Source organism: Lithobates pipiens, unplaced genomic scaffold, assembly GCF_037356315.1.
Source record: "Lithobates pipiens isolate NorthernLeopardFrog02 unplaced genomic scaffold, aLitPip1_a1.2 Scaffold_3, whole genome shotgun sequence".
Lineage (NCBI taxonomy): Eukaryota > Metazoa > Chordata > Amphibia > Anura > Ranidae > Lithobates > Lithobates pipiens.
Window position 1 is genome coordinate 86,918,214 of NW_027507790.1, and position 20,741 is coordinate 86,938,954.

The following is a 20,741-nucleotide window of genomic DNA, read 5'->3' on the forward strand; positions in this document are numbered from 1 at the left end:
AACGTGGTGGTATCAACATTATGCTGAGTGAGGAGGATCGGCTTTCTCTGGGAGGTATCGGCTTTGTTCGGGATTTCCCATGCTGTCCGCACAGGAGGACGCTCTGTTGGCTTGAGGGTACTTGGCGGAGCGTGCACCTGGGAGAGACACGCTGATCCCCGCAGAGGGTTATTTCTGCTGGCGTTACCGACTCCGTACATTTGGGAGTCCACCAGTTGCGGTAAGGGTCCATATTTACTTATGCTACCTGGAAGTTATAACGGTTCAAGATATGGGAACATCATTTTGATTCAACCCAGAGAAAGAGAGTGAACACTAACTTTTTGGGCCTCCTACATGTTATCATTTTTTGAACAATTATATACACGTGTTTATCTTTCAATTTTTTGTTTTACTCCAGCACTTGATACCCAACAGGGACTCTTTATAGGATTCATGTGTACTCTTACCATAATTTTAATTTTGATTGTTTCACAGCACTTATACATATCTAGCGCAAATATATGTGTGTGTGTGTGTGTGTGTGTGTGTGTGTGTATGTGTGTATATGTATATGTATATATATATATATATATATATATATATATATATATATATATATATATATATATATATATATATATATATATACACATACATACACAGTGATATATATATTCTATATCTTTGTTACTGATTTAAAAATGTCATGTTCCATTAATCGTGTGGTGTTTTTTTTTTTTTTTTTTTAATCGAGTAATTTCGATTAATTATAACGCACATACTACTTTTAGCTGATCTCCTTGCATTGCAACTCTGCATAAGTCAGGGGTAAATGTGGTATACACTATATACAATCACCTGACACAAGTTAGTTTCCACATTCCATGACTTCACACAAACGTTTTAAATTCAAACTGTAGCACTCTCCCCCCCCCCCCCACAGTAGCATGACCATCCCTCCACCTCCCGTCTATCTAATCACTCTCACCTTATGGCATGGAACCCTGTGCATGCGGGTATCAAAAGGGTTAACATGGGCCATAAACTTCTCTCACAATCTCAGGTCATGGGTAGAAAGAAAAGATCAAAGTGCTCACCGCTTAAGTAAAAAATTAAATTTTTGTGTTCAACACAAACTACTCACATAAAGATGATAAAAACACAGCATGTAAAGCCGACAATTGTTAGTTCTGTAGGGCAGCAGCGGGTGGCGTCATGCGTAGCTCCTCCCCCATACACGTTACTTTCAATCAGAAACTTCAACGTCACCGGACTCCTCTCCTCTCCCCTTTGTTAGCAGACAGAGGCACTTGGGGGAGGATTCCGGTGACCTCACCGGATCTCCGGCGGAACTCCCTGAAGACCCGGGAAGTCGGCGGAGAGTTGAGTACCGGTCAAAAGAATTTAAAATTAATCGAACATCAAATTTTTAATGTGTGTGTGTGTGTGTGTATATGTATATATATATATATATATATATATATATATATATATATATATATATATATATATATATATATATATATATATTTATAATTTTTTTTTTTTTTTTTTTTTTTTTTTTTATGCTTTCAATTTTCCATCTATTAAATCTTCAGCCCTTTTAACTTTGGATAGTAAAACACTTTTTTTGCTGCCAGTAAATGCCTTATACAGCCCACTTCCTCTTTCTTGTCTGGTAAAAAGCCTAGGCTTATGACATCATGCACAGCTCACTCTCGTGAGTTTTCCAGAGGGGGGGGGGGGGCTGTGAGTCATAAAAGGGCCAATGAGAGCTGCAGAGCTGGAGGTGTGTCTGTGTAAATCCAGGAAGTGAGCAGGCAGCAGCTTCAGCTGCCTATAGTTAATGGATGCAGCCAGACTTAGTGGAGGGAGATTTCTGCAGCATATTTGACAAGTACAGAATCACAGTATATATAAAATATGCAAAGTGATTGGAGGGAAGCTTCAGAATGGCAAAGATGATTTTATTACAAATTGTGAGCATACTGCAGTGGTTAAACTGACCTCATTTATGGAGAGAAGTTTATCCCTTTTGATCTAAAACAACCAAATGATACAATGTATCTCTTTATCTCTCTTAGAGCTGACTAATGTTGATAAACATTTGCCAGTTTTTTTTTTTTTTTTTTTTTTTTTTTGACAGCTCTGAGCAGGGAACAGCCCTGCACTGTTTATATAGAATCGTGGAAATGCCGGATTGAGGAGGGGGGTTAAATCGAGATTGTGATATTTTTAACGATTAATCGTGCAGCTCTAAATAAAAATAGTCTGTGTCGATCGATCTCAGAATAAAGCTGATTGTATGTGCATGCAGCGGGTGGTTTTAGTTTTTATTTTTTTATTTTTTTCGATCAGCCAGTGAGTCGCCCCACAAACCAGGTGGCTAGAGGAAATCCTCCCTGTTATGCTATTGTATTCTGACAGCGGTGGCTTCCTCCATTGTCAAAATACACTTATCAACACTGCAGCTGATTGGTTGCAGGCGCTGATCAAACAGTATTCGAGAGAAGCTGTCAGTGCATATTGAAAAAACACTGGAAATAACATTGGATGGTATACATCCTAAGGCAAAAATGCTAGACTGCATTGATTATTTGAAAAAATATTGTGGTGCCTGGATCTACCGCACTGTTAGTGTAAAACAAATTTTATTAATATAGTAATTACTTCAACCTTTCACCTTGTAGTAACAACAGCATGGTGCGGTCCATGCGACCACAAAAACTGCATACAAGAAAAACGGTAGAAAAGGCCTTCCAGAAGTCATAGTAATTGAACACTAAGGTTGAGTTAATTACATTTTATTTAGCAAATGCTTAGATCGCTATTTGTGATATTTTGTCATATTTGATTATTATGGTGGACATTGATTATTTGCCATAAGCTTATATTCCACATGGCTTTCAAAGGACATTGTCTCCTCCAGACCAACTGTCATGGTTATGCAGTGATCTTCCTGTGTTTGCTTACCTCCCCTCATGTCTTCAGCCTAAGAGGCCAGCCACTTCCCCCTGGTGGTTTTTATAACCTCTCCTCTAAGCATGGCTCCACCCCAGGCCCTATCAGGGTGCCCTATATTAACCTGTGCACTGCAGGCCATCAGTGCTGATCAACCATTGTGTATTCCTTTGTGTGTTAGTTTCCTGTTTCCTGCTGTGTGCTCTTCTACTGTTTTCCGTTACCGACTTTGGCGTGTTTTGACTATCCCTGTTTGCCCTTGATCCTGACCTTTTGGCGTGTCCCCGACTATTCTTGCCTGCTTGTGGCCCCGACCTTGGCTTTGTCCCTCACCATCCCTATCCTCCTGTTGCCTACTGTGGGTGTGAGCTGGGGGGTCACGACCTGGAGCCAGTTGCAGCCAAGTCCATCCTCACCACCAGAGGCGCTGGTGAACACCTGCTGGCTCTTAGACTCCGCGCCCCAGGGAATCTTACGCTCTAACCCAGGGGTTGACAAATTTGCTTGGAATCTAGGAGCCAGCTAAAAAAGTTAGGAGCCAGGTCCGTGACGGCGATCTGGACCTGTCCCTGGCCTGACATGGAGACGAGTGAGGGGAAGATAGCCCCCAGCCCCCCCACCTGTCTCCAAGTCATTGCCCATAGCTCTTAGAGGGACATTTTTAAATTGCATTTTAGTGTAAATATGAGATGTGAGGTCTCTCTGACCCCAGATCTCATATATAAGACGACCTGTCATGCTTTTTTCTATTACAAGGGATTTTTACATTCCTTGTAATAGGAATAAAAGTGACACACATTTTTTTTTTTTTTTAAAAGAACAGTGAAAAAAATAAAAGTTAAAATAAGAAAAAAAAATTGTTTTAAATGCGCCCTGTCTTGCCAAGCTTGCGTGCAGAAGCGAACGCATATATGAAAGCGGTGTTCAAACCACACATGTGAGGTATCGCTGCGATCGGTAGAGTAAGAGCAATAATTCTAGCCCCAGACCTCCTCTGTAACTCAAAACGTGCAACCTGAAGAATTTTTTAAACGTCGCCTATGGAGATTTTAAAGGGTAAAAGTTTGTCGCCATTCCATGAGCGGGCGCAATTTTGAAGCGTGACATGTTGGGTATCAATTTACTCGGCGTAACATTATCTTTCACAATATAAAAAAAAAAAAAATTGGGCTAACTTTACTGTTGTCTTTTTTTTTTTATTAAATAAAATTTTTTTCCCAAAAAAAAGTGCGCTTGTAAGTCCGCTGTGCAAATATGGTGTGACAGACAGTATTGCAACGACCACCATTTTACTCTCTAGGGTGTTAGAATAAATAATAATAAAAAAAAAATATATATATATATATATATATATATATATATATATATATATATATATTTTTTTTTGTTTTGTTTAGGGGTTCTAAGTAAAGGGATGGAGAAAGACTGGCCCATTAGCATTGTTGGTTGTAATTCCAACGGCCACCACAAGAGGGCGCCAGATTCCAGAAGGAACCATAGGATCACAGAAGGCCTCAAAGCCGGGGGCTCAATTACCGGCCGCCTGCGGCGCGGCCCGACGCGATCGCGCGGGGGGGGTCCACGGAGACGGGATACCCCCAGCTATGCTGCCCCAGGCGCAAGGTCGCTGATTCTAGTCGCCAATGCGACCTGGCGACCGGGTTTTGTCGAGCACTGCTCTAACCCCAGTGGGATCTGTCCCCCGTCTGCAGCAGTCAGCCGTAGGGTCCACAACCTTGCGGTGCACTGCTGTCACCTCGCCTCAAGGTGACCTGACACCAACTCTGGATACTTTTTATCAAGGATGCTACTGGACAAAAGTTCAAGTCTTCTAAGCGGGAGAAGTCTAATGCCGCATACTTTCCGACAGACTAGGTCCGACGTACTTTCAGTGGAGTTACGACGGACTTTCTGAACTAACTTGGCCACACACAATCACACCAAAGTCTGACTGATTCGAACGTGATGACGTACGACCAGACGAGAATAAGGAAGTTCATAGCCAGTAGCCAATAGCTGCCCTATTGTCGGTTTTTGTCCGTCCGGACTAGCATACAGATGAATGGTTTTCTCGATAGAACAGGTTTCAAATCTTTCCTCCGAAACCAGTTCCTGTTTCTAAAGTCCGTCTGATTTTTAGACAGCAAAGGTCCGATGAAGCCCACACACGATCGAATTGTCCGGTGGATTTGTTCTGTCGGACCTTTGCTGTCAAAGTCTGGTCGTTTGTACACGGCATATGGAGCAGACTGATCTGTCATTTTTATCTGTCCATGCCAAAAATCGCCCCCTTGGTTTCAGCATACCCTCTGTTTCCTCACTAAAGTCTAGCAACCTTGGCTCCACATCCAGCTGCAAGGTCTGGCATGCCAAAGCTGCCAGATTACTAACAAGCCCTTCTTGGCATGAAGGTGCAGCTCAATTTCTAGAGTAGCAATATGTTTGACCTCTTGTGAATTCTTGCAAATCTTTCATTCCCCATGCCTGGGTGTGAGGTTACAAATTTTTGAGTTTTTTTTTTTTTTTTTTTTTTTTTTGCCCCTGCCTCACTTTTCTTACATCCAATCCAGTAAGTTGTCATTCTCCATTGAGCACTTTCGGGACTTGTGTACCAAGGGATCATAACACAAATCCCTGCAGGAAAGTTTTAGGTGTTTTATACTAATGTGTTCTGTTCTAAACATCAAAGTGGGCATTTACCCTCGAGGTCCTGATTTGTTTGTTTTTAGATCTGACCCCAAAAATTCCTGAAGGTTTCAGCCAGATTTGTCATTGGGTACTTCCTAAACCTTCAAAATGTTTGCTTGTTCCATCGTATTGGAGTTGTTGGCGCAAGGGACTTGGTCACTGGCCAGTGTCTTTGGATAAACCTCTTGTAACTTCAGGTTATTTGGTTCTTTCTGTGTTGACTAAGCTGCTGTTAAGCCATTCTATCTATCCCCAGTTAAACTCCCCTGAGATGTATATCGATCATCAGGGAGTAACTATAAGCCCTTGTACACACGGTCGGACATTCCGACAACAAAATCTGTTGGATTTTTTTTCCGACGGATTTTCTCCGAAAGTGGTATTTCATACACAGTCGGACAAAGTTGTCGGAAAATCCGATTGTTCATAACGTGATGCCGTTCGTGCCTTGCAACGGGACTATGTTGCGGCTAGTAGCCAATAGCTTTGGTGTTGTAATTTGATCTGAGCATGCGTGGCACTTTGTCCGATTGGAATTTTATACAAACGATCGGATCATGTTGTTGGAAAATTTTATAGCCCAGCTCTCAGACTTTGCCGGTCGAATATTCCAACGGAAACAGTCCGATGGAGCCCACACACGGTCGGATTAACTGAGAACACGGTGCGATCGGACATTTTCCGTCTGAATATCCGACCGTGTGTACATGTGCTAAGTCTTGTCCGATCCTGTCCTAGAGAGACCATCATGCCTTGTTAACCGTTTTTACTCCTAGCATAGGTTCCTCTGCTGGCAGAGACCCAGGAGAGTAGTCTCTGCACCCGGAGGTGTTTTATGACCTGTGTCACAGGTGTGGACCTTCAAGCTTAAACGAAACAAGCCAGATTTGTATTCGGATTCTGGGATCCACTGGCAGAAGCCATGGATGGCACTATGGCCTTCATGGGATTATTCATCTGAGCTATGAATTTCCTTCATCTGCTCCTTTATAATCCACATGGAAGGTTTTTTAGTAGTCCTCATTGGCCCAGGCAGATGTTTCGCCAACCTGGTAAGACTTCTTGCAGATATGCTGTGGGCTCTGCCAGACCACTTGAATCTGCTGTCCCATGGACACCTTTTTTAGTATGCTTTTTGATTGCTTGCTTCACTGGCATGGCTGTTGAAGCCTGGGTTCCAAGGGATGGGGCATATGTGTGTTCCTAGGGCTAGGATGTCCAACTCTTTCTTTCTCTCTCTCTCTCTCTCTCTCTGTCTCTCTCTCTCTCGGTCTCTCTGTCTCTCTCTCTCTCTCTCTCAATTTTATTTTTCTTTAACTGAGGTGGCACTTCACGTTATCTAGCCCTCGACATTCTATTTTGTTGTGGAAATGGGATGGCAAGTCTATACTGTTTGTAGCCAATACATATACAGTTTATACGGCACTCCCTGCAGCTACATTGGTTAGTGAAGCAAATAGTTTGGTCCAAACTATTAGGCCACAATCCTCCTGTGCCCCTCAAATTCCTACAATCGGGTTATGAAGACATGTTTGAAAAATTTGGTGTGGATAACATAAGTGACCTGTAGAGCCCTGACCTTAAACCCACTAAACACATTTGTGATGAAATGGAACACTGATTGTGAGCCAGGTCTTCTTATCCAACAACACATTCTCACAAATGCTTCAAAATGTTGTGAGAAGCATTCCCAAAGGGGTGCAGGTTGTTATAATGGCAAGGGAACGAGGCGGAGCAATTCATGTTAATGGTGATTCTTTGAAGAAGGGAGATATAATGTCATTTAAGTTTGGTACGCACTTTTTTTTTTTTTTTTTTTTGCTGGTTGAACCAAAAAATGATCTCCACTACTGAGACTTGGTAGCACTGATCAACTGCTGTTTTTTCAGTATACCTGTGCTCTACAGAAGCTAGTCTAACAACCAGCTTCTGTTGAAGATGGTTGTACACACGGAACGAAAGTTGGCCAGGTGGAGCCTTTCACTTTCAGTGTGGAAGATGTCTGCCGCCTGTTTGTGATGGTTACAGGCAGTGAACCTCCAAAGCAGGCTTTACAGCATATAGCACCACTGACCCTGTAGTAGTGTGCATTCTATTATTCTGGTTTTGCATTGGGAGAGGAGGGGAATCTTAATAGTTTAATTTTATTTGTTGCATATAATGACTTTCAGCCTGTACAAAGAAATATCTGAATTCGCTTGTAGCATGGCAAGTCTTGCCACTTGCTGCTTAAAACCTTAAACATATGCAGGTCTTATGAGATTCTTCAATTTTTATTTAAATCCTTTTTTTTATTTATTTTTTCTTTCTTTCTTTTCAGAGGGCGCAGCAGTGGCAAAGGGCCTCCACAGTCTGTAAGTTACATTCAAACAACTCTTGCACAATGTTTATCTCCAATTGTAAAATAAGAAATTGTATTCTGTAGTGTTTTATTTTTTTTTTTTTTTTTTTTTTTTTTCCCAGTATCTTTCGTGTGTGTGTGTGTGTGTGTGTGTGTGTGTGTGTGTGTGTGTGTGTGATCTCATTTTCAGGTGGGTTACTTCAAATGTTTCTCTATCCAATAGAAAAAAAAAACAATGGGATACATTCTCCAATGCAAAATGTATTTATATCAAATGCACTTCAAAGCATGCCATGTATATACACAACTTTTTTTTTTTTTTCTAGTTTGATTGCTGTAATGGTTGTTAACCTCCCTGGCGGTAATCCCGAGTCTGGCTCGGGTTGGGAATTTACTAGCAGGAGCGGTAACCCCGAGCCAGACTCGGGATCGCTTCGCTGGATGCAGGGGAGGACACAGTGAGACTTACTTACCTTGTCCCCTGGATCCAGCGATGTCCACCGCGCTGTGTAATCGATCTGTCCTCCGCTCGATTCACAGTGCCGAATGCCGCCGAGCTCCGTTCCCTGCGACGTTACGGCGCACGGGAGCGGAGAACGGCGGCAAATTCAAAAAAGTAAAAAGACACAACACACACAGCACTGTAATCTTACAGATTACAGTGCTGTATTAAAAAATGACACACACCCTTTATCCCTAGTGGTCTGTGCAGTGCCCTGCATGCACTTTTATATTATAAATACTGTTTTTTTTTTTTTTTTTTTTTTTTTTTTCTGCCTGAAATTTGGAGATTGTCCATAGCAACCAAAAAGTGTGCCTTTTTCAGTGTTTTAGGATTTGATTAAATTATTGAACAATTTTTATTATTCTTTATTATATTATAAACTTTATCATACCCGGGATGTCTGCTAGACTCTGGTTTGAAGAGATTTAAGAGTGTTTTTCCTAAGAATTACAGGACTACAAAATAAAACGCCAGATTTCCGTGCTAAATAATTGTACCGCTTTCAGCACCTAATTCCAGACTGAATCATACCGCCAGGGAGGTTAAAGCCCTTTCACGTGCCTGTGTACGGGCTCTGCTTTTCTCAGCAGGGGATCGCTCCATCGATCCCTGCTGAGCAGGCAGATGACAGGTCTGTCTCTGCACACTGTGCAGGGACCGACCTGTCAGAGCGCCGCTCTCCTCTATGGGGAATCGGATGAAGACGGACCATAGAGTCCATTTTCATCCGATCTGATGACGATGGAAAAATAGGGCTTTCCTCCGTCACACTTTTTTGGGTCGGGTGTCAGCGGACATTCAAGGTCCGCCTAAAAAAACTGACAGGCGGACCTGAACGGTCCGTCCCTGTGAAAAAGCCCTTAAACGTTTTTATTTTTTGTTTTCTAACACAGATTAATAGGAGAAGTAGGGCCAAAGCTTTTTTTGGCCCACTTCTTCTGAGGATCACAGGCATGCACTTCGTTCTAAAGTCCGCTGTTGGCTGATGTCACTCAGCCAGTGCAGACACTGGAGAGATCCTGACTTTAATGGAATCCACCCAGATGCCTGGACCAGCAGCTGATGCAGCCTTTTCGGCAAGCTGCTGAGAGCCTGAGCCAGCCGCTCCCTCCCCATCTGCAGCCCAGTGATACAATGAGTGCTGGAGTCATTGGCTCTCCACTCAGTGAAGACCAAGAACTCTGGGATCAGTAGTCTTTGCTCACTTCTCAAGCTAGAGATGGCTGGGGATAAATGCAGCTTTAGAATAACATTAAAATGAAACAATCCAAATGAATTTGAAGTGCAGACTTTCAGCTTTAATTCAAGGGGTTGAACATACATTTCAAGTACAAATTGTAGGAACTGCAACCATTTTTATGCAGTCCTGTCCCCTCACCCCATTTTCAAGGGCTCAAATGAATATAATCATCATAAATTAAAAGTTCAAGTTTAATATTTTGTTGAGAATCCTTTACTGGCAATGACTTCCGGAAGTCTGGAACCCATGGACATTACCAAAGACTGGGTTTCCTCCCATCTGTTTTGCCAGGCTCCAACTACAGCTGTCTTCAGTTCTTTTGTGGGTTATTTTTACCTTCAGCAAGTGAAATGAATGCTTAATTGGGTTGAGATCAGGTGATTGACTCGGCCATTGCAGAGTATTCCACTTCTCCTTCAAAAGCTCCTGGGTTGCATTTGCAGTGTGTTTTGGATCCTTGTCCGTCTGTACTGTGAAGCGCCGCCCAATCAACTTTGCTGCATTTGGCTGAATCTGGTCTGGCAGTATATCTAAATGCTGCAGAATTCACCTGGCTGCTTCTGTCACCTTAAAGAGGAAGTAAACCCTGATGGGTTTCCTTCTTCTTTGATTCCCTGCAAAGGTAAAGCATAATGGACTACTATGCATCGCAGAATAGTCCATTATGTGTCACTTACCTGACACCGGAGCCAGCGAAGTCACCGCTGTCCCCTTGTGTACGGAGCCTCCATCTTCTTGGTGGGTCTCACTGCTCCGGCGCTGTCATTCGACTAAGCCGCAATGACGTCACTCCCGCGCATGCGCACAGGAGCCACCACACGCGGCATATCACCGTTGACAGTGTCGCGCTCAGTGCGCCTGCGTGCCGCTGTCTACGACGCATGCGCCGCAGACAGCGGTGCCTGTGTTTTGGCAAATATCTACTAAACCGTGTAGGTTTAGGAGATATTTATTGGACCTACAGGTAAGCCTTAATCTAGGCTTACCTGTAGGTCAAAGTGGTTTGTAAGGGTTTACAACCACTTTAATAAACACCAATGATCCATTGTCACTGGAAGCCATGCATGCCCATGTCATCACACTGTCCCCACCATCTTTTTACAAGATGAAGTTTGTGTGCTATGGATCACGAGCTTTTCCAAGCCTTCTCCACACTTTTCTTCTTTTTTTTTTTTCCTTACTGTCCTGGTACAGATTAATCTTGGTTTCATCCGTCCAAAGAATTATTTTCCAGAACAAGTCTGTTTTTGTTTTTTTGGCAAAGTCTTAGGCTCCATTCACATCTAGGAATTTTTGGGTGTTTGTATGCTCTAAGCCTCAGCTCTAAAAACTCCCAACAAGACAATTCCTATTAATTTCAATGGCCCCTGGTCACATCAGTGTTCTGTCACCTAAACCAAAGCGCCCGTCATTCAAAAAAGTACACAAGTTTCTTTTTTGGCAGAATACAGGAGTTTTACATTGACCTTTTTGAACTTGAAACCGCCTGTACAAAAAAGCTATAAAAATGCCTGTAAAATAGCAACGCCTAGATGTCAACAGAGCCTAATCTGGCTTTTCTGTTCTTCAGGCTCATGAATGGTTTGCACCTTTTTGTGTTGAACCCACCGTATTTGCTCTCCTGAAGTCTTCTCTTGATTGCAGACTTTGGCAACAAGCCCACCTCCTGGAGAGTGTCCTTCATTTTGTCTGGATGTTGTGAATGGGATTTTCCTTACCATAGAGAGGATCCTGTGAACATCTACCACTCTTGTCTTCTTTGGACATCCAGGCTTTTTTGTTGCTGAGCTAACCAGTGCGTCTCTTTCCTCAGAATGTACCAAGCTGTTGCTTTCGCCACTCCTAACGTTGCTGCTATCTCCCTGATGGATTTGTTTCCTTTTTAAAGCCTCATACACACTATTCGTTTTTCTGCAGATTTTTGTCTTCAGATTTACCAAAATCATGTAGTGAAAGGGGCCTGCCTGATTTCATACAAATTAAAAATCTTAGTTTGACCTCCATATTATATGGTTTTGGTAAATCTGAAGACGAAAATCTAATAGTGTGTATGGGGCCTGTTTCACTTGCATGGACAGCTCCTTTGAAGGCATGATGTGTAGGTTGGTTCACAGCAATAGATTCTAAATGCAAAGGTCACACTTAGACTCAACTCCAGACCTTTTAGCTGCTTAATTGATGATGAAATAACGATAGAGTAGCCCACACCTGGCCATGAAACCGCTTTTGATTCAATTGTCCAATTACTTTTGGTCCCTTGAAAAAGGGAGGATGGCTATTAAGAGCCGTAATTCCTAAACACTTCCTCTGACTTGGATGTAGGTACCCTGAAATTAAACCTGAGAGAGTGCACAATTCAGTCCATTTCCATTATATAACTAACTATAGCTTGAATAGGTTTTGTTAAATACTTGCGGGGGGGTCGGACAAAAATTTGTGCCTGTGTCCAAATATATATGGACCTAACTGGTGGTTTACACCCCCCCCCCTACACTTCTCTCTGTTCTCAAAGTAATGTACCGTATTTTTCGGACTATAAGGCGCACTTAAAAGCCTAAATTTTCTCACAAAATCGACCGTGCGCCTTATAATCCGGTGCGCCTTATATATGACCTGTTGACATAGCTGGAGTTCTTTGGTTAATGCACCCGGAATGATGGCAAGCACCGAATTAGTTTTCTTCACTTGGGCTTTAACAGTATCTGTCAGATGGGCGCGCATGGAGTCACAGATCAATAGGGATGGAGATTCGTGGAAAAAGCCACCCGGTCTCTTACCGTAAACCGACGTACCGTAAACCTCTCTCAGGTTGTTCTACTGCGTGACTGATAGCGATGAGTTTGAAATCCGCTTCGTAAGCGTGTCTCTTAACAGGAGCCATTTTTGGGGCAGCGGGTATACCGTAGAAAATGAACGAATGAATGCGCACACCTCCTGACTAAGATGGCCGTAATGCCCAATCCAAGCAGTGCAGCTTCGTGGGATTACCAAAGCTAGGAAGCTGCACTGCTTGGATTGGGCATTACGGCCATCTTAGTCAGGAGGTGTGCGCTTTCATTCGTTAATTTTCTACGGTATACCCGCTGCCCCAAAAATGGCTCCTGTTAAGAGACATGCTTATGATGCGGATTTCAAACTGAAGGCTATCAGTCATGCAGTAGAGCATGGAAATAGAGTAGCTGCGAGAGAATTCAACATTAATGAATCAATGGTACGGAAGTGGAGGAAGCAAGAAGATGCCCTGCGCCAGGTAAAGAAGACCAAACTGAGTTTCCGAGGAAACAAAGCAAGATGGCCACAGTTGGAGGACAAAATTGAACAGTGGGTTATTGAACAGAGAACCGCAGTTAGAAGTGTCTCTACTGTCTCTATTCGACTCAAAGCAACAGCGATCGCACGCGACATGGAGATCAACGACTTTCGAGGAGGTCCCTCTTGGTGCTTCCGTTTCATGAAAAGGCGGAATCTCTCTATCCGCACAAGAACCACTATGTCACAGCAACTGCCAAAGGATTACGAAGAAAAGCTGGCCATTTTCCGTACCTACTGCAAGAACAAGATCAATGAACAGAAGATCCGGCCAGAGCACATCACCAACATGGACGAGGTCCCCCTTACCTTTGATATCCCTGTAAACCGTACTGTCGAGAGAACAGGGACCAGTACGGTATCTATACGCACTACAGGAAACGAGAAGTCATCCTTCACTGTAGTTCTCGGTTGCCAGGCTAATGGCCAGAAACTACCACCCATGGTAATTTTCAAGAGGAAGACTCTGCCAAAAGAAAAGTTTCCGGTTGGCATCATCATCAAGGCTAACCCGAAGGGCTGGATGGACGAGGAGAAGATGAGTGAGTGGCTGAGAGAGGTTTACGTCAAGAGACCGGGTGGCTTTTTCCACGAATCTCCATCCCTATTGGTCTGTGACTCCATGCGCGCCCATCTGACAGATACTGTCAAAGCCCAAGTGAAGAAAACTAATTCGGTGCTTGCCATCATTCCGGGTGGATTAACCAAAGAACTGCAGCCACTAGATATAGGTGTCAACAGGTCATTTAAAGTTAAATTGCGAGCTGCGTGGGAGCATTGGATGACAGAAGGCGAACACACATTCACCAACACAGGGAGGCAACGCCGGGCGAGTTACGCCACTATCTGCCAGTGGATCGTGGATGCCTGGGCGAAGGTATCAGTCACCAGTGTAATCCGAGCTTTCAAGAAGTCCGGAATTATCACTGAACAGCTAAGTACCGGTACCGATGACAGCAACGAGACTGACTCGGATACTGATGAGAATGATGAGAGGGATACGGGCGTGCTTGATGCCGAAATCGCCCAATTGTTAAACTCAGACACTGAAGATGAAGAATTTGATGGATTTGCGGGAGAAGAATAAAGTGAAAAAGTGAGTGTCTGGTTTTGTATTTAACTGAACAGTGTTAAGAGTTATTGTTATAGACCATTTTATGGTTATTGCTAAAGAGTTGAATAAAATTTGACTTACAGTACCGCATCAGAGTTTTGTTTCATTAAATGCGCCTTATAATCCTTATAGTCCGGTGCGCCTTATATATGGAAATATCCCATTTTATCAGCCAGTTGTTGCTAGTGCGCCTTATAATCCGGTGCGCCTTATAGTCCGAAAAATACGGTAATGTGTTTTGTGTGGTTTTGAAAATACAAGAGGCTTTCTAGTCACACCAGGACTTGAGTTTTATATAATTAACCACTTTCAGACCGGACCATTTTGCTGGTAAATGACCAGAGGTCTTTTTACACTTTGGCACTGCGCTGCTTTAACTGGTAATTGCGCGGTCATGCAATGTTGTACCCAAACAAAATTTGCGTCCTTTTCTTCCCACAAATAGAGCTTTCTTTTGATGGTATTTGATTGCCTCTGCGATTTTTATTTTTTGCGATATAAACGTAAAAAGACCGCAAATTTTGAAAAAAAAATGATATTTTCTACTTTTTGTTATTAGAAAAATCCAATAAACTCAATTTTAGGCCAAAATGTATTCAGCCACATGTCTTTGGTAAAAAAAAAGTCAATAATTGTATATTTATTGGTTTGCGCAAAAGTTGTCACATCTACAAACTAAGGTACGTTTTCTGGAATTTACGCAGCTTTTAGTTTACGACTGCCTATCTCATTTCTTGAGGTGCTAAAATGGCAGGGCAGTACAAAACCCCCCCAAATGACCCCATTTTGGAAAGTAGACCCCCTAAGGAAATTGATAAGAGGCATGTTGAGCCCATTGAATATTTTATTTTTTTGCCTCAAGCGATTGAATAATGACAAAAAAAATTTTTTTTTTTTTTTTTACACAAAGTTGTCACTAAATGATATATTGCTCACACATGCTATGGGCGTATGTGAAATGACACCCCAAAATAAATTCTGCTGCTTCTCCTGAGTACGGGGATACCACATATGTGGGACTTTTTGGGAGCCTAGCCGCGTACGGGGCCCCGAAAACCAAGCACCGCCTTCAGGCTTTCTAAGGGCGTTACAGTTTTGAAGGCCATAAAATGCCAAGATGGCACAAACCCCCCCCAAATGACCCCATTTTGGAAAGTAGACACCCCTAAATTTAGGGGTACACTAGTGAGACTAGGTAATAAATGGCGGGTGCCCTGAAACTATAAAAAAATAACTAACCAACCAGCGTCACCTGTAACAGTTATATGGTGATCACTGGTGAAAGGGTTAACTAGGGGGCAATTAGGGGGCTTTATGCGGTAGTATATGGGGGTCCCTGGCGCTATAAAAAGCTGCAGCGAACCTAAATACCTACCTGCCTAACTAGCGTCACCTGTGACACTAATACAGCGATCAGAAAAACGATCGCTTATTAGGCTGGGTTCACACTGGAGCGATGCGGGAACGCCACGAATGCGCGGCGGGTTCCCGCATCGCATGCCTCCCGGCGGCAGTTCACACTGCCCTATGCGAACTGCTGGGAGTGTCAGTGAAATGTTACTGACACCCCCAGATCAGTTCGCATATCGCAGTGCGATCTGCAAACTCGGATCGCATGGTGTGAACACCCATGCGATCCGATTCTGCTGCGGGCCAAAAAAAGGGTCCCGTGCGAATTTGCGGCGGGTGCGGCGAATGGCTGAACTCGAATCGCACAGAGATCGGATGTGATTTGCACTGCAGTGCGGTGCGAATCACATTCGTTCTCATAAACCGCTGCAATGTGAACCCAGCCTTAGTGACACTGGCGACGGGGGGTGATCACGGGGTTAAACCTTTATTGGGGGGGTTAGGGGGGTACATTAGAACTAAAGGGGGCTAACTCTAACTGCCCTAACAGTTATTACAGTCACAAATGACACCAATGCAAAAAAAAAAAAAAAAAAATGACATTGGTGTCACTGTGACTGGGGGGCAGGGGTAATTGGGGGGGTGATCGGGGGGTAAAGGGGGGGTGTGAGTGTGCCTGGCATGTTCTACTGTGTGTGTAGAGTGTTGGTGCAACTCACTGATCCGCTCTCCTCCGTGTCGGAACGAAAAATACCGACACGGAGGAGAGAATACATCACTTCCTCTCCTGTGTTTACATTACAGGAGAGGAAGTGATGTCACCGGGGATTTCTATTCGTCGGGAGCGATCGCGAGGGGGTGGCCATGAATGAATGGCCGCCCCCTCGTCCCGGATCGCTCCCGGACGAAAACCGACCGCCGCAGGCACCGGGCGGGGGCCCGATCGGGCCCCCGACCCGCGGGAGGCAAGGGACGTACATGTATGTCCTTATGCCTGCCCGTGCCATTCTACCGACGTACATCGGCGTGCGGCGGTCGGCAACTGGTTAAAAAAAACATTTTTTTTTCAGGGAGTAGAAACTGCATTTCCCCTCGACATACTCCCCTGCTACATTTATAAACTTATCCCAGTGTTTATTGCTTGGAAAGCTTTGGGATAGAAAGATTTGTTCGTACACTTGAACCATCCTTGGATAGCCTGCTGCTTCACTTTGTTAGTGCTGAAATGCTGACCACGAGGAACTCTTTTAGGGGTCCAAACAGGTGGAAATCACCCAGAACGAGGTCCAGGCTGTAAGGGGGTTGTGGCTGTACCTCCCAGCCGAGTTGCTATAATGTGCATGTAGTGTGGTGAGCTGTATGAGCTTGTGCGGTGTCCTGGAACGACACCCTTAGTAATCAAACCATTTTTTTCTGCAGACGCGTATGCGCATCACTTGGAACACAACCGTGATATTCACTGTTGATCATGGCACCACAGGGTAGACAATCCACATGAACAATGCCATGTTTGTCCCAATAAGCGCTTACAATCCCTTTACCCGCAAAATTGTTAAAACATTTTTTGGTTGTGGAGCTGTTCCATGCGTGCACTAACTGTTGTCTACCATATTTTTAATGGTCCCTGCACTGGCCGGCAACATGTGCCTGCCCAGATGTAATAGTAATGTAGATATTCCCCAGCACACCAAGGATCTCAAATTTCATCCAAACTTTTTTTTTTTTTTTTTTTTTTCCCCCTTAATTAAAGTGTGATTACATCACAGAACAGTGTAGTGCAATGTTTCGGAGCTGCGCAGGACCCCTTCGTCAGGCATGTGATCTGTAATGGGACACACTTTACACTTACTACTGCATGTAATATCGACATCTTAGCATACCTATTTATAACTGTAAAATGAAAGTCCCGGTTTGACTTTAACTACCCTTATCGCGTGCACATTTTAAGAAAAAATCAATTTTAATGCACACAAGCATACTAGAACCCCCGATTTTTATTTATTTTTTTTCCTTCATTTTGGGTGAAGCAAGGAAGGGTTATAACCCCCTTCCTTCTTTCCCCCTTTTTTTTTTTTTTTTTTTTTCCATTGCAGAGATTTCCCTTTTACTCCTTGTCCCATAGCCAAACTGGAAGCAAGAGAAAATCCTTGCAAATTAAATGAATTCCGTGGGAACCCCCAGGTTCTCAGAACTGGTATCCCCATTGAAAGATTCCCCCTCCTACTACTTTCCTGGGAACGACCCAAAACCTTTTTTTGTTATGCTTTTAAGTGTTACTAAATCCACAACCATAAAATCAGTCTGTATATGCAGTAAAGCATGCTTGTTATACTCGCTGTGGAACCTAAGGGGTTAATCCTCCACATTGTGTAAAAAGGCTGTTTGATCCACCACTTCTCCTGCTGTCCCCAATCCATCTCCTGATAAAACAGCCTTTGCAGTCACTCTGCACATGCTCAGTCAGGTGTGTATTGCAAGAGAGTCTTTCTTTTTGTTGGGGGGGTGTGCATGTGTTCAGTACGAGACCAATCGGCACTGTCCAGACAGAGCCTCATAGGACAGTCAAAGTATATAGCAAAGACTTTTTCTCATTAGCAGTCTTGTGACTTCTATCAGTTTCTGACCAAGCACTGAATAAAGCTCGTAGACACTGATAGAAGTCACAAGACTGCTATATACTGCTGATGAGAAAAAGGTTTTAGCAGTTCATATTTACTACAAACCTTGCATTTAAATGTTGTGTACTGTGGGAGACCCAATAAAGTGAATACAGGGTCCTGGGTTTATTAACACATGAACTGTAATTTATGGTTGTAGAATTATTGCTCTTAGTGTCCGCAAAGAACTTCGCTTGTGTCAAACGATTGCTGTTTACATACATATGTACATTTGCATTCTAGTGTGTGTGCGGGGCGATGGAGTTGCTTTTGAATTTTCTTTATCGTACATCCCAGGGAAGAGGGTATCTTCATGTCTATTATGTTAGCATTATGCTGTTACCTTCAGGTTATTGGACACTGAGAGATTGAAGAGATTGAACTCCTAGGCATAACTCATCCCAGCTAGGAAAGACTTTACTGGAATTCTAAATGGTTCCATTGAATTAGGAGACTCGTCCTCTAGATCCATTGGCTTTGGCTGACTACGCCCAGAGGTATGGTACTTGGATACACAGGGATGGCCTGTAATGTTGCTGGTCTGCGCTGGACTCTTCTTGACAGGCCCCTGTGCAATGATATATTGATTTCAGACCCTCAGAGTGCTATACTTGGCATGGGTCCCTAGCTGGGGAGACGAGTCCCCTGATGGCCCTCATGGTATAGCTTGCTGTGATGGTTGAAGATTAAACCACCCTGAGGAGGTCCTGCTGCATGGAATGCTGAATGCCCTGGTGGTTATCCTTGCCCTGGTACCCCCCCCCCCCCCTTTTTTTTCCTTTCTTGTCTTTTGCTTCCTCCCTCTGTGGTGGGGCTTGAAGGGCTGAACTGTTAGCTTCCTGTTGTAATTTTATGACGTTTCTGATCTCTTTACAAAATTAGCACTGTACACTGTTTCCCAAGCACTAGCTAGTGGAAATAGTTTTTTGGGAGCAGTCCAGGAAGCTCCTGGCACCAAACGCAGGGTGCAGCCTATGTTAATTTTTAGACAGTTTAGGCCGTGTGTGTGTGTGTGTGTGTGTGTGTGTTGAGGTCACAAACTGGGCAGCGGCCCTCTTGCAATCGGGGTCCTGTTTCTTACTTGTGGGACTGCAATTCACAGCAAGTGTTTTAAAATGGGCCATACAGCAGTAACCTTGTGGGTGATGAGGCACTGGCAGAAACAGAAGGCTGACATTGGGGCTAACCAGTGCGCTAGTGTGTTTTGCACAGTGCCCTCTCATCTGACTGTTTTACCAGCAAGGGACCTATTGTACTCATTGGCAGATTGTCTTAGCAGATAAGGGTATAGGGAGTCCCAAATTCCTTCATTGGGTATCGTGGAAGCTGGATGTAGCTCCCCTTGCAGTATATACCCTGAGTGTCAGTTTGTCATGCGACTTTGACTCTCTCCAGTTACCTGTTGTTCTAGTTCCGGGGGTACCTTTCCCCAGTTCCCTTGTGTCCAGGGGTTACAGCCCCAGTTTTCTGGATAGTCGCAAGCAGAAGGGTTCCCTCTCGCCCCCATGGGGTGTTTTTCTCTGACCCAGAAGGCCTTTTTTGAGTGAAAGTGGTGCAGATCAATCTACTCTGAAGTTTACATGTTTTGGATCACGGTGTCCCCACAACATCCTCAATCCTTCCCTGTACGTTTTTCATTTAAGTTTTGTACATGGACTGGGCTCATCCTGGCAAGGCGTTTGTACCACCAAAAAAGGATTACTCTGCAACATTTGTGGCAAGTAAGTTCACTAAGAAATGGGAGTATATATTCTGTGGATATTGTGGTCTCCTATCTCAACAAAAGCCTAACTATACTTTTTTGGCCATGGTTCTGGTATTTTAACTGCTTAAGCCCCGGATCATTTGGCTGGCCAAAGACCAGACCACTATTTGTGATTCGGCACTGCGTCGCTTTAACTGACAATTTCGCAGTCATGTGACGTGGCTCCCAAACAAAATTGACGTCCTTTCTCCCCCCCACAAATGGAGCTTTCTTTTGGTGGTATTTGATCACCTCTGCGGTTTTTATTTTTTGCGCTATAAACAAAAAAGAGCGAAAAATTAAAAAAAACACATTAACTTTTTGCTATGATAAATATCTCCAAAAAATATATAACGTTTTTTTCCTCTCAGTTTAGGCCAAAAAATATTCTATTTTTGGTTAAAAAAAAAAAAAAAATCACAATAAGTGTAGATTGATTGGTTTGTGCAAAAGTTATAGCGTCTATAAAATGGGGGACAGTTTTTATGGCGTTTGTATTAATATATATATTTTTTTTTTTCGTGACTGCGACATGGCAGACATGTCTGACAATTTTGACACATTTTTGCGACCATTGTCATTAATACAGCAATCCGTGCGATTTAAAAGAGCATTGATTACTGTAAAAATGTCACTGGCAGTGAAGGGTTTAACACTAGGGGGCAGTGAAGGGGTTAATATGTATCCTAGGGAGTGTTCTAACTAAAGAGGAGAGGGGACTGTGCAAGGCAACTAACAGACGATCTGTCAGTTCACTGCTCAGAGAACCGGAAACGCGCGCACACACAGCTCCGGCTCTCCGTGGGTCCCCGCACCAAGACTCCCACAGTCTGTTTGAACTTTGCACAGA

At 43.5% G+C, this 20,741-nt stretch overlaps 1 protein-coding gene across 7 annotated transcripts in view; it reads left to right on the plus strand.

Annotated features, from left to right (window-relative positions):
- ATXN2 (ataxin 2) overlaps nucleotides 1-20,741 on the plus strand; it is a 139,364-nt gene that overhangs the window by 23,383 nt on the left and 95,240 nt on the right. For all 7 annotated transcript variants that reach the window (XM_077462012.1, XM_077462015.1, XM_077462016.1 and 4 more), the window contains exon 2: nucleotides 7,952-7,985. In XM_077462012.1, coding sequence (XP_077318138.1) covers nucleotides 7,952-7,985 — 34 coding nt within the window. The remainder of the gene's footprint in view (nucleotides 1-7,951; nucleotides 7,986-20,741) is intronic.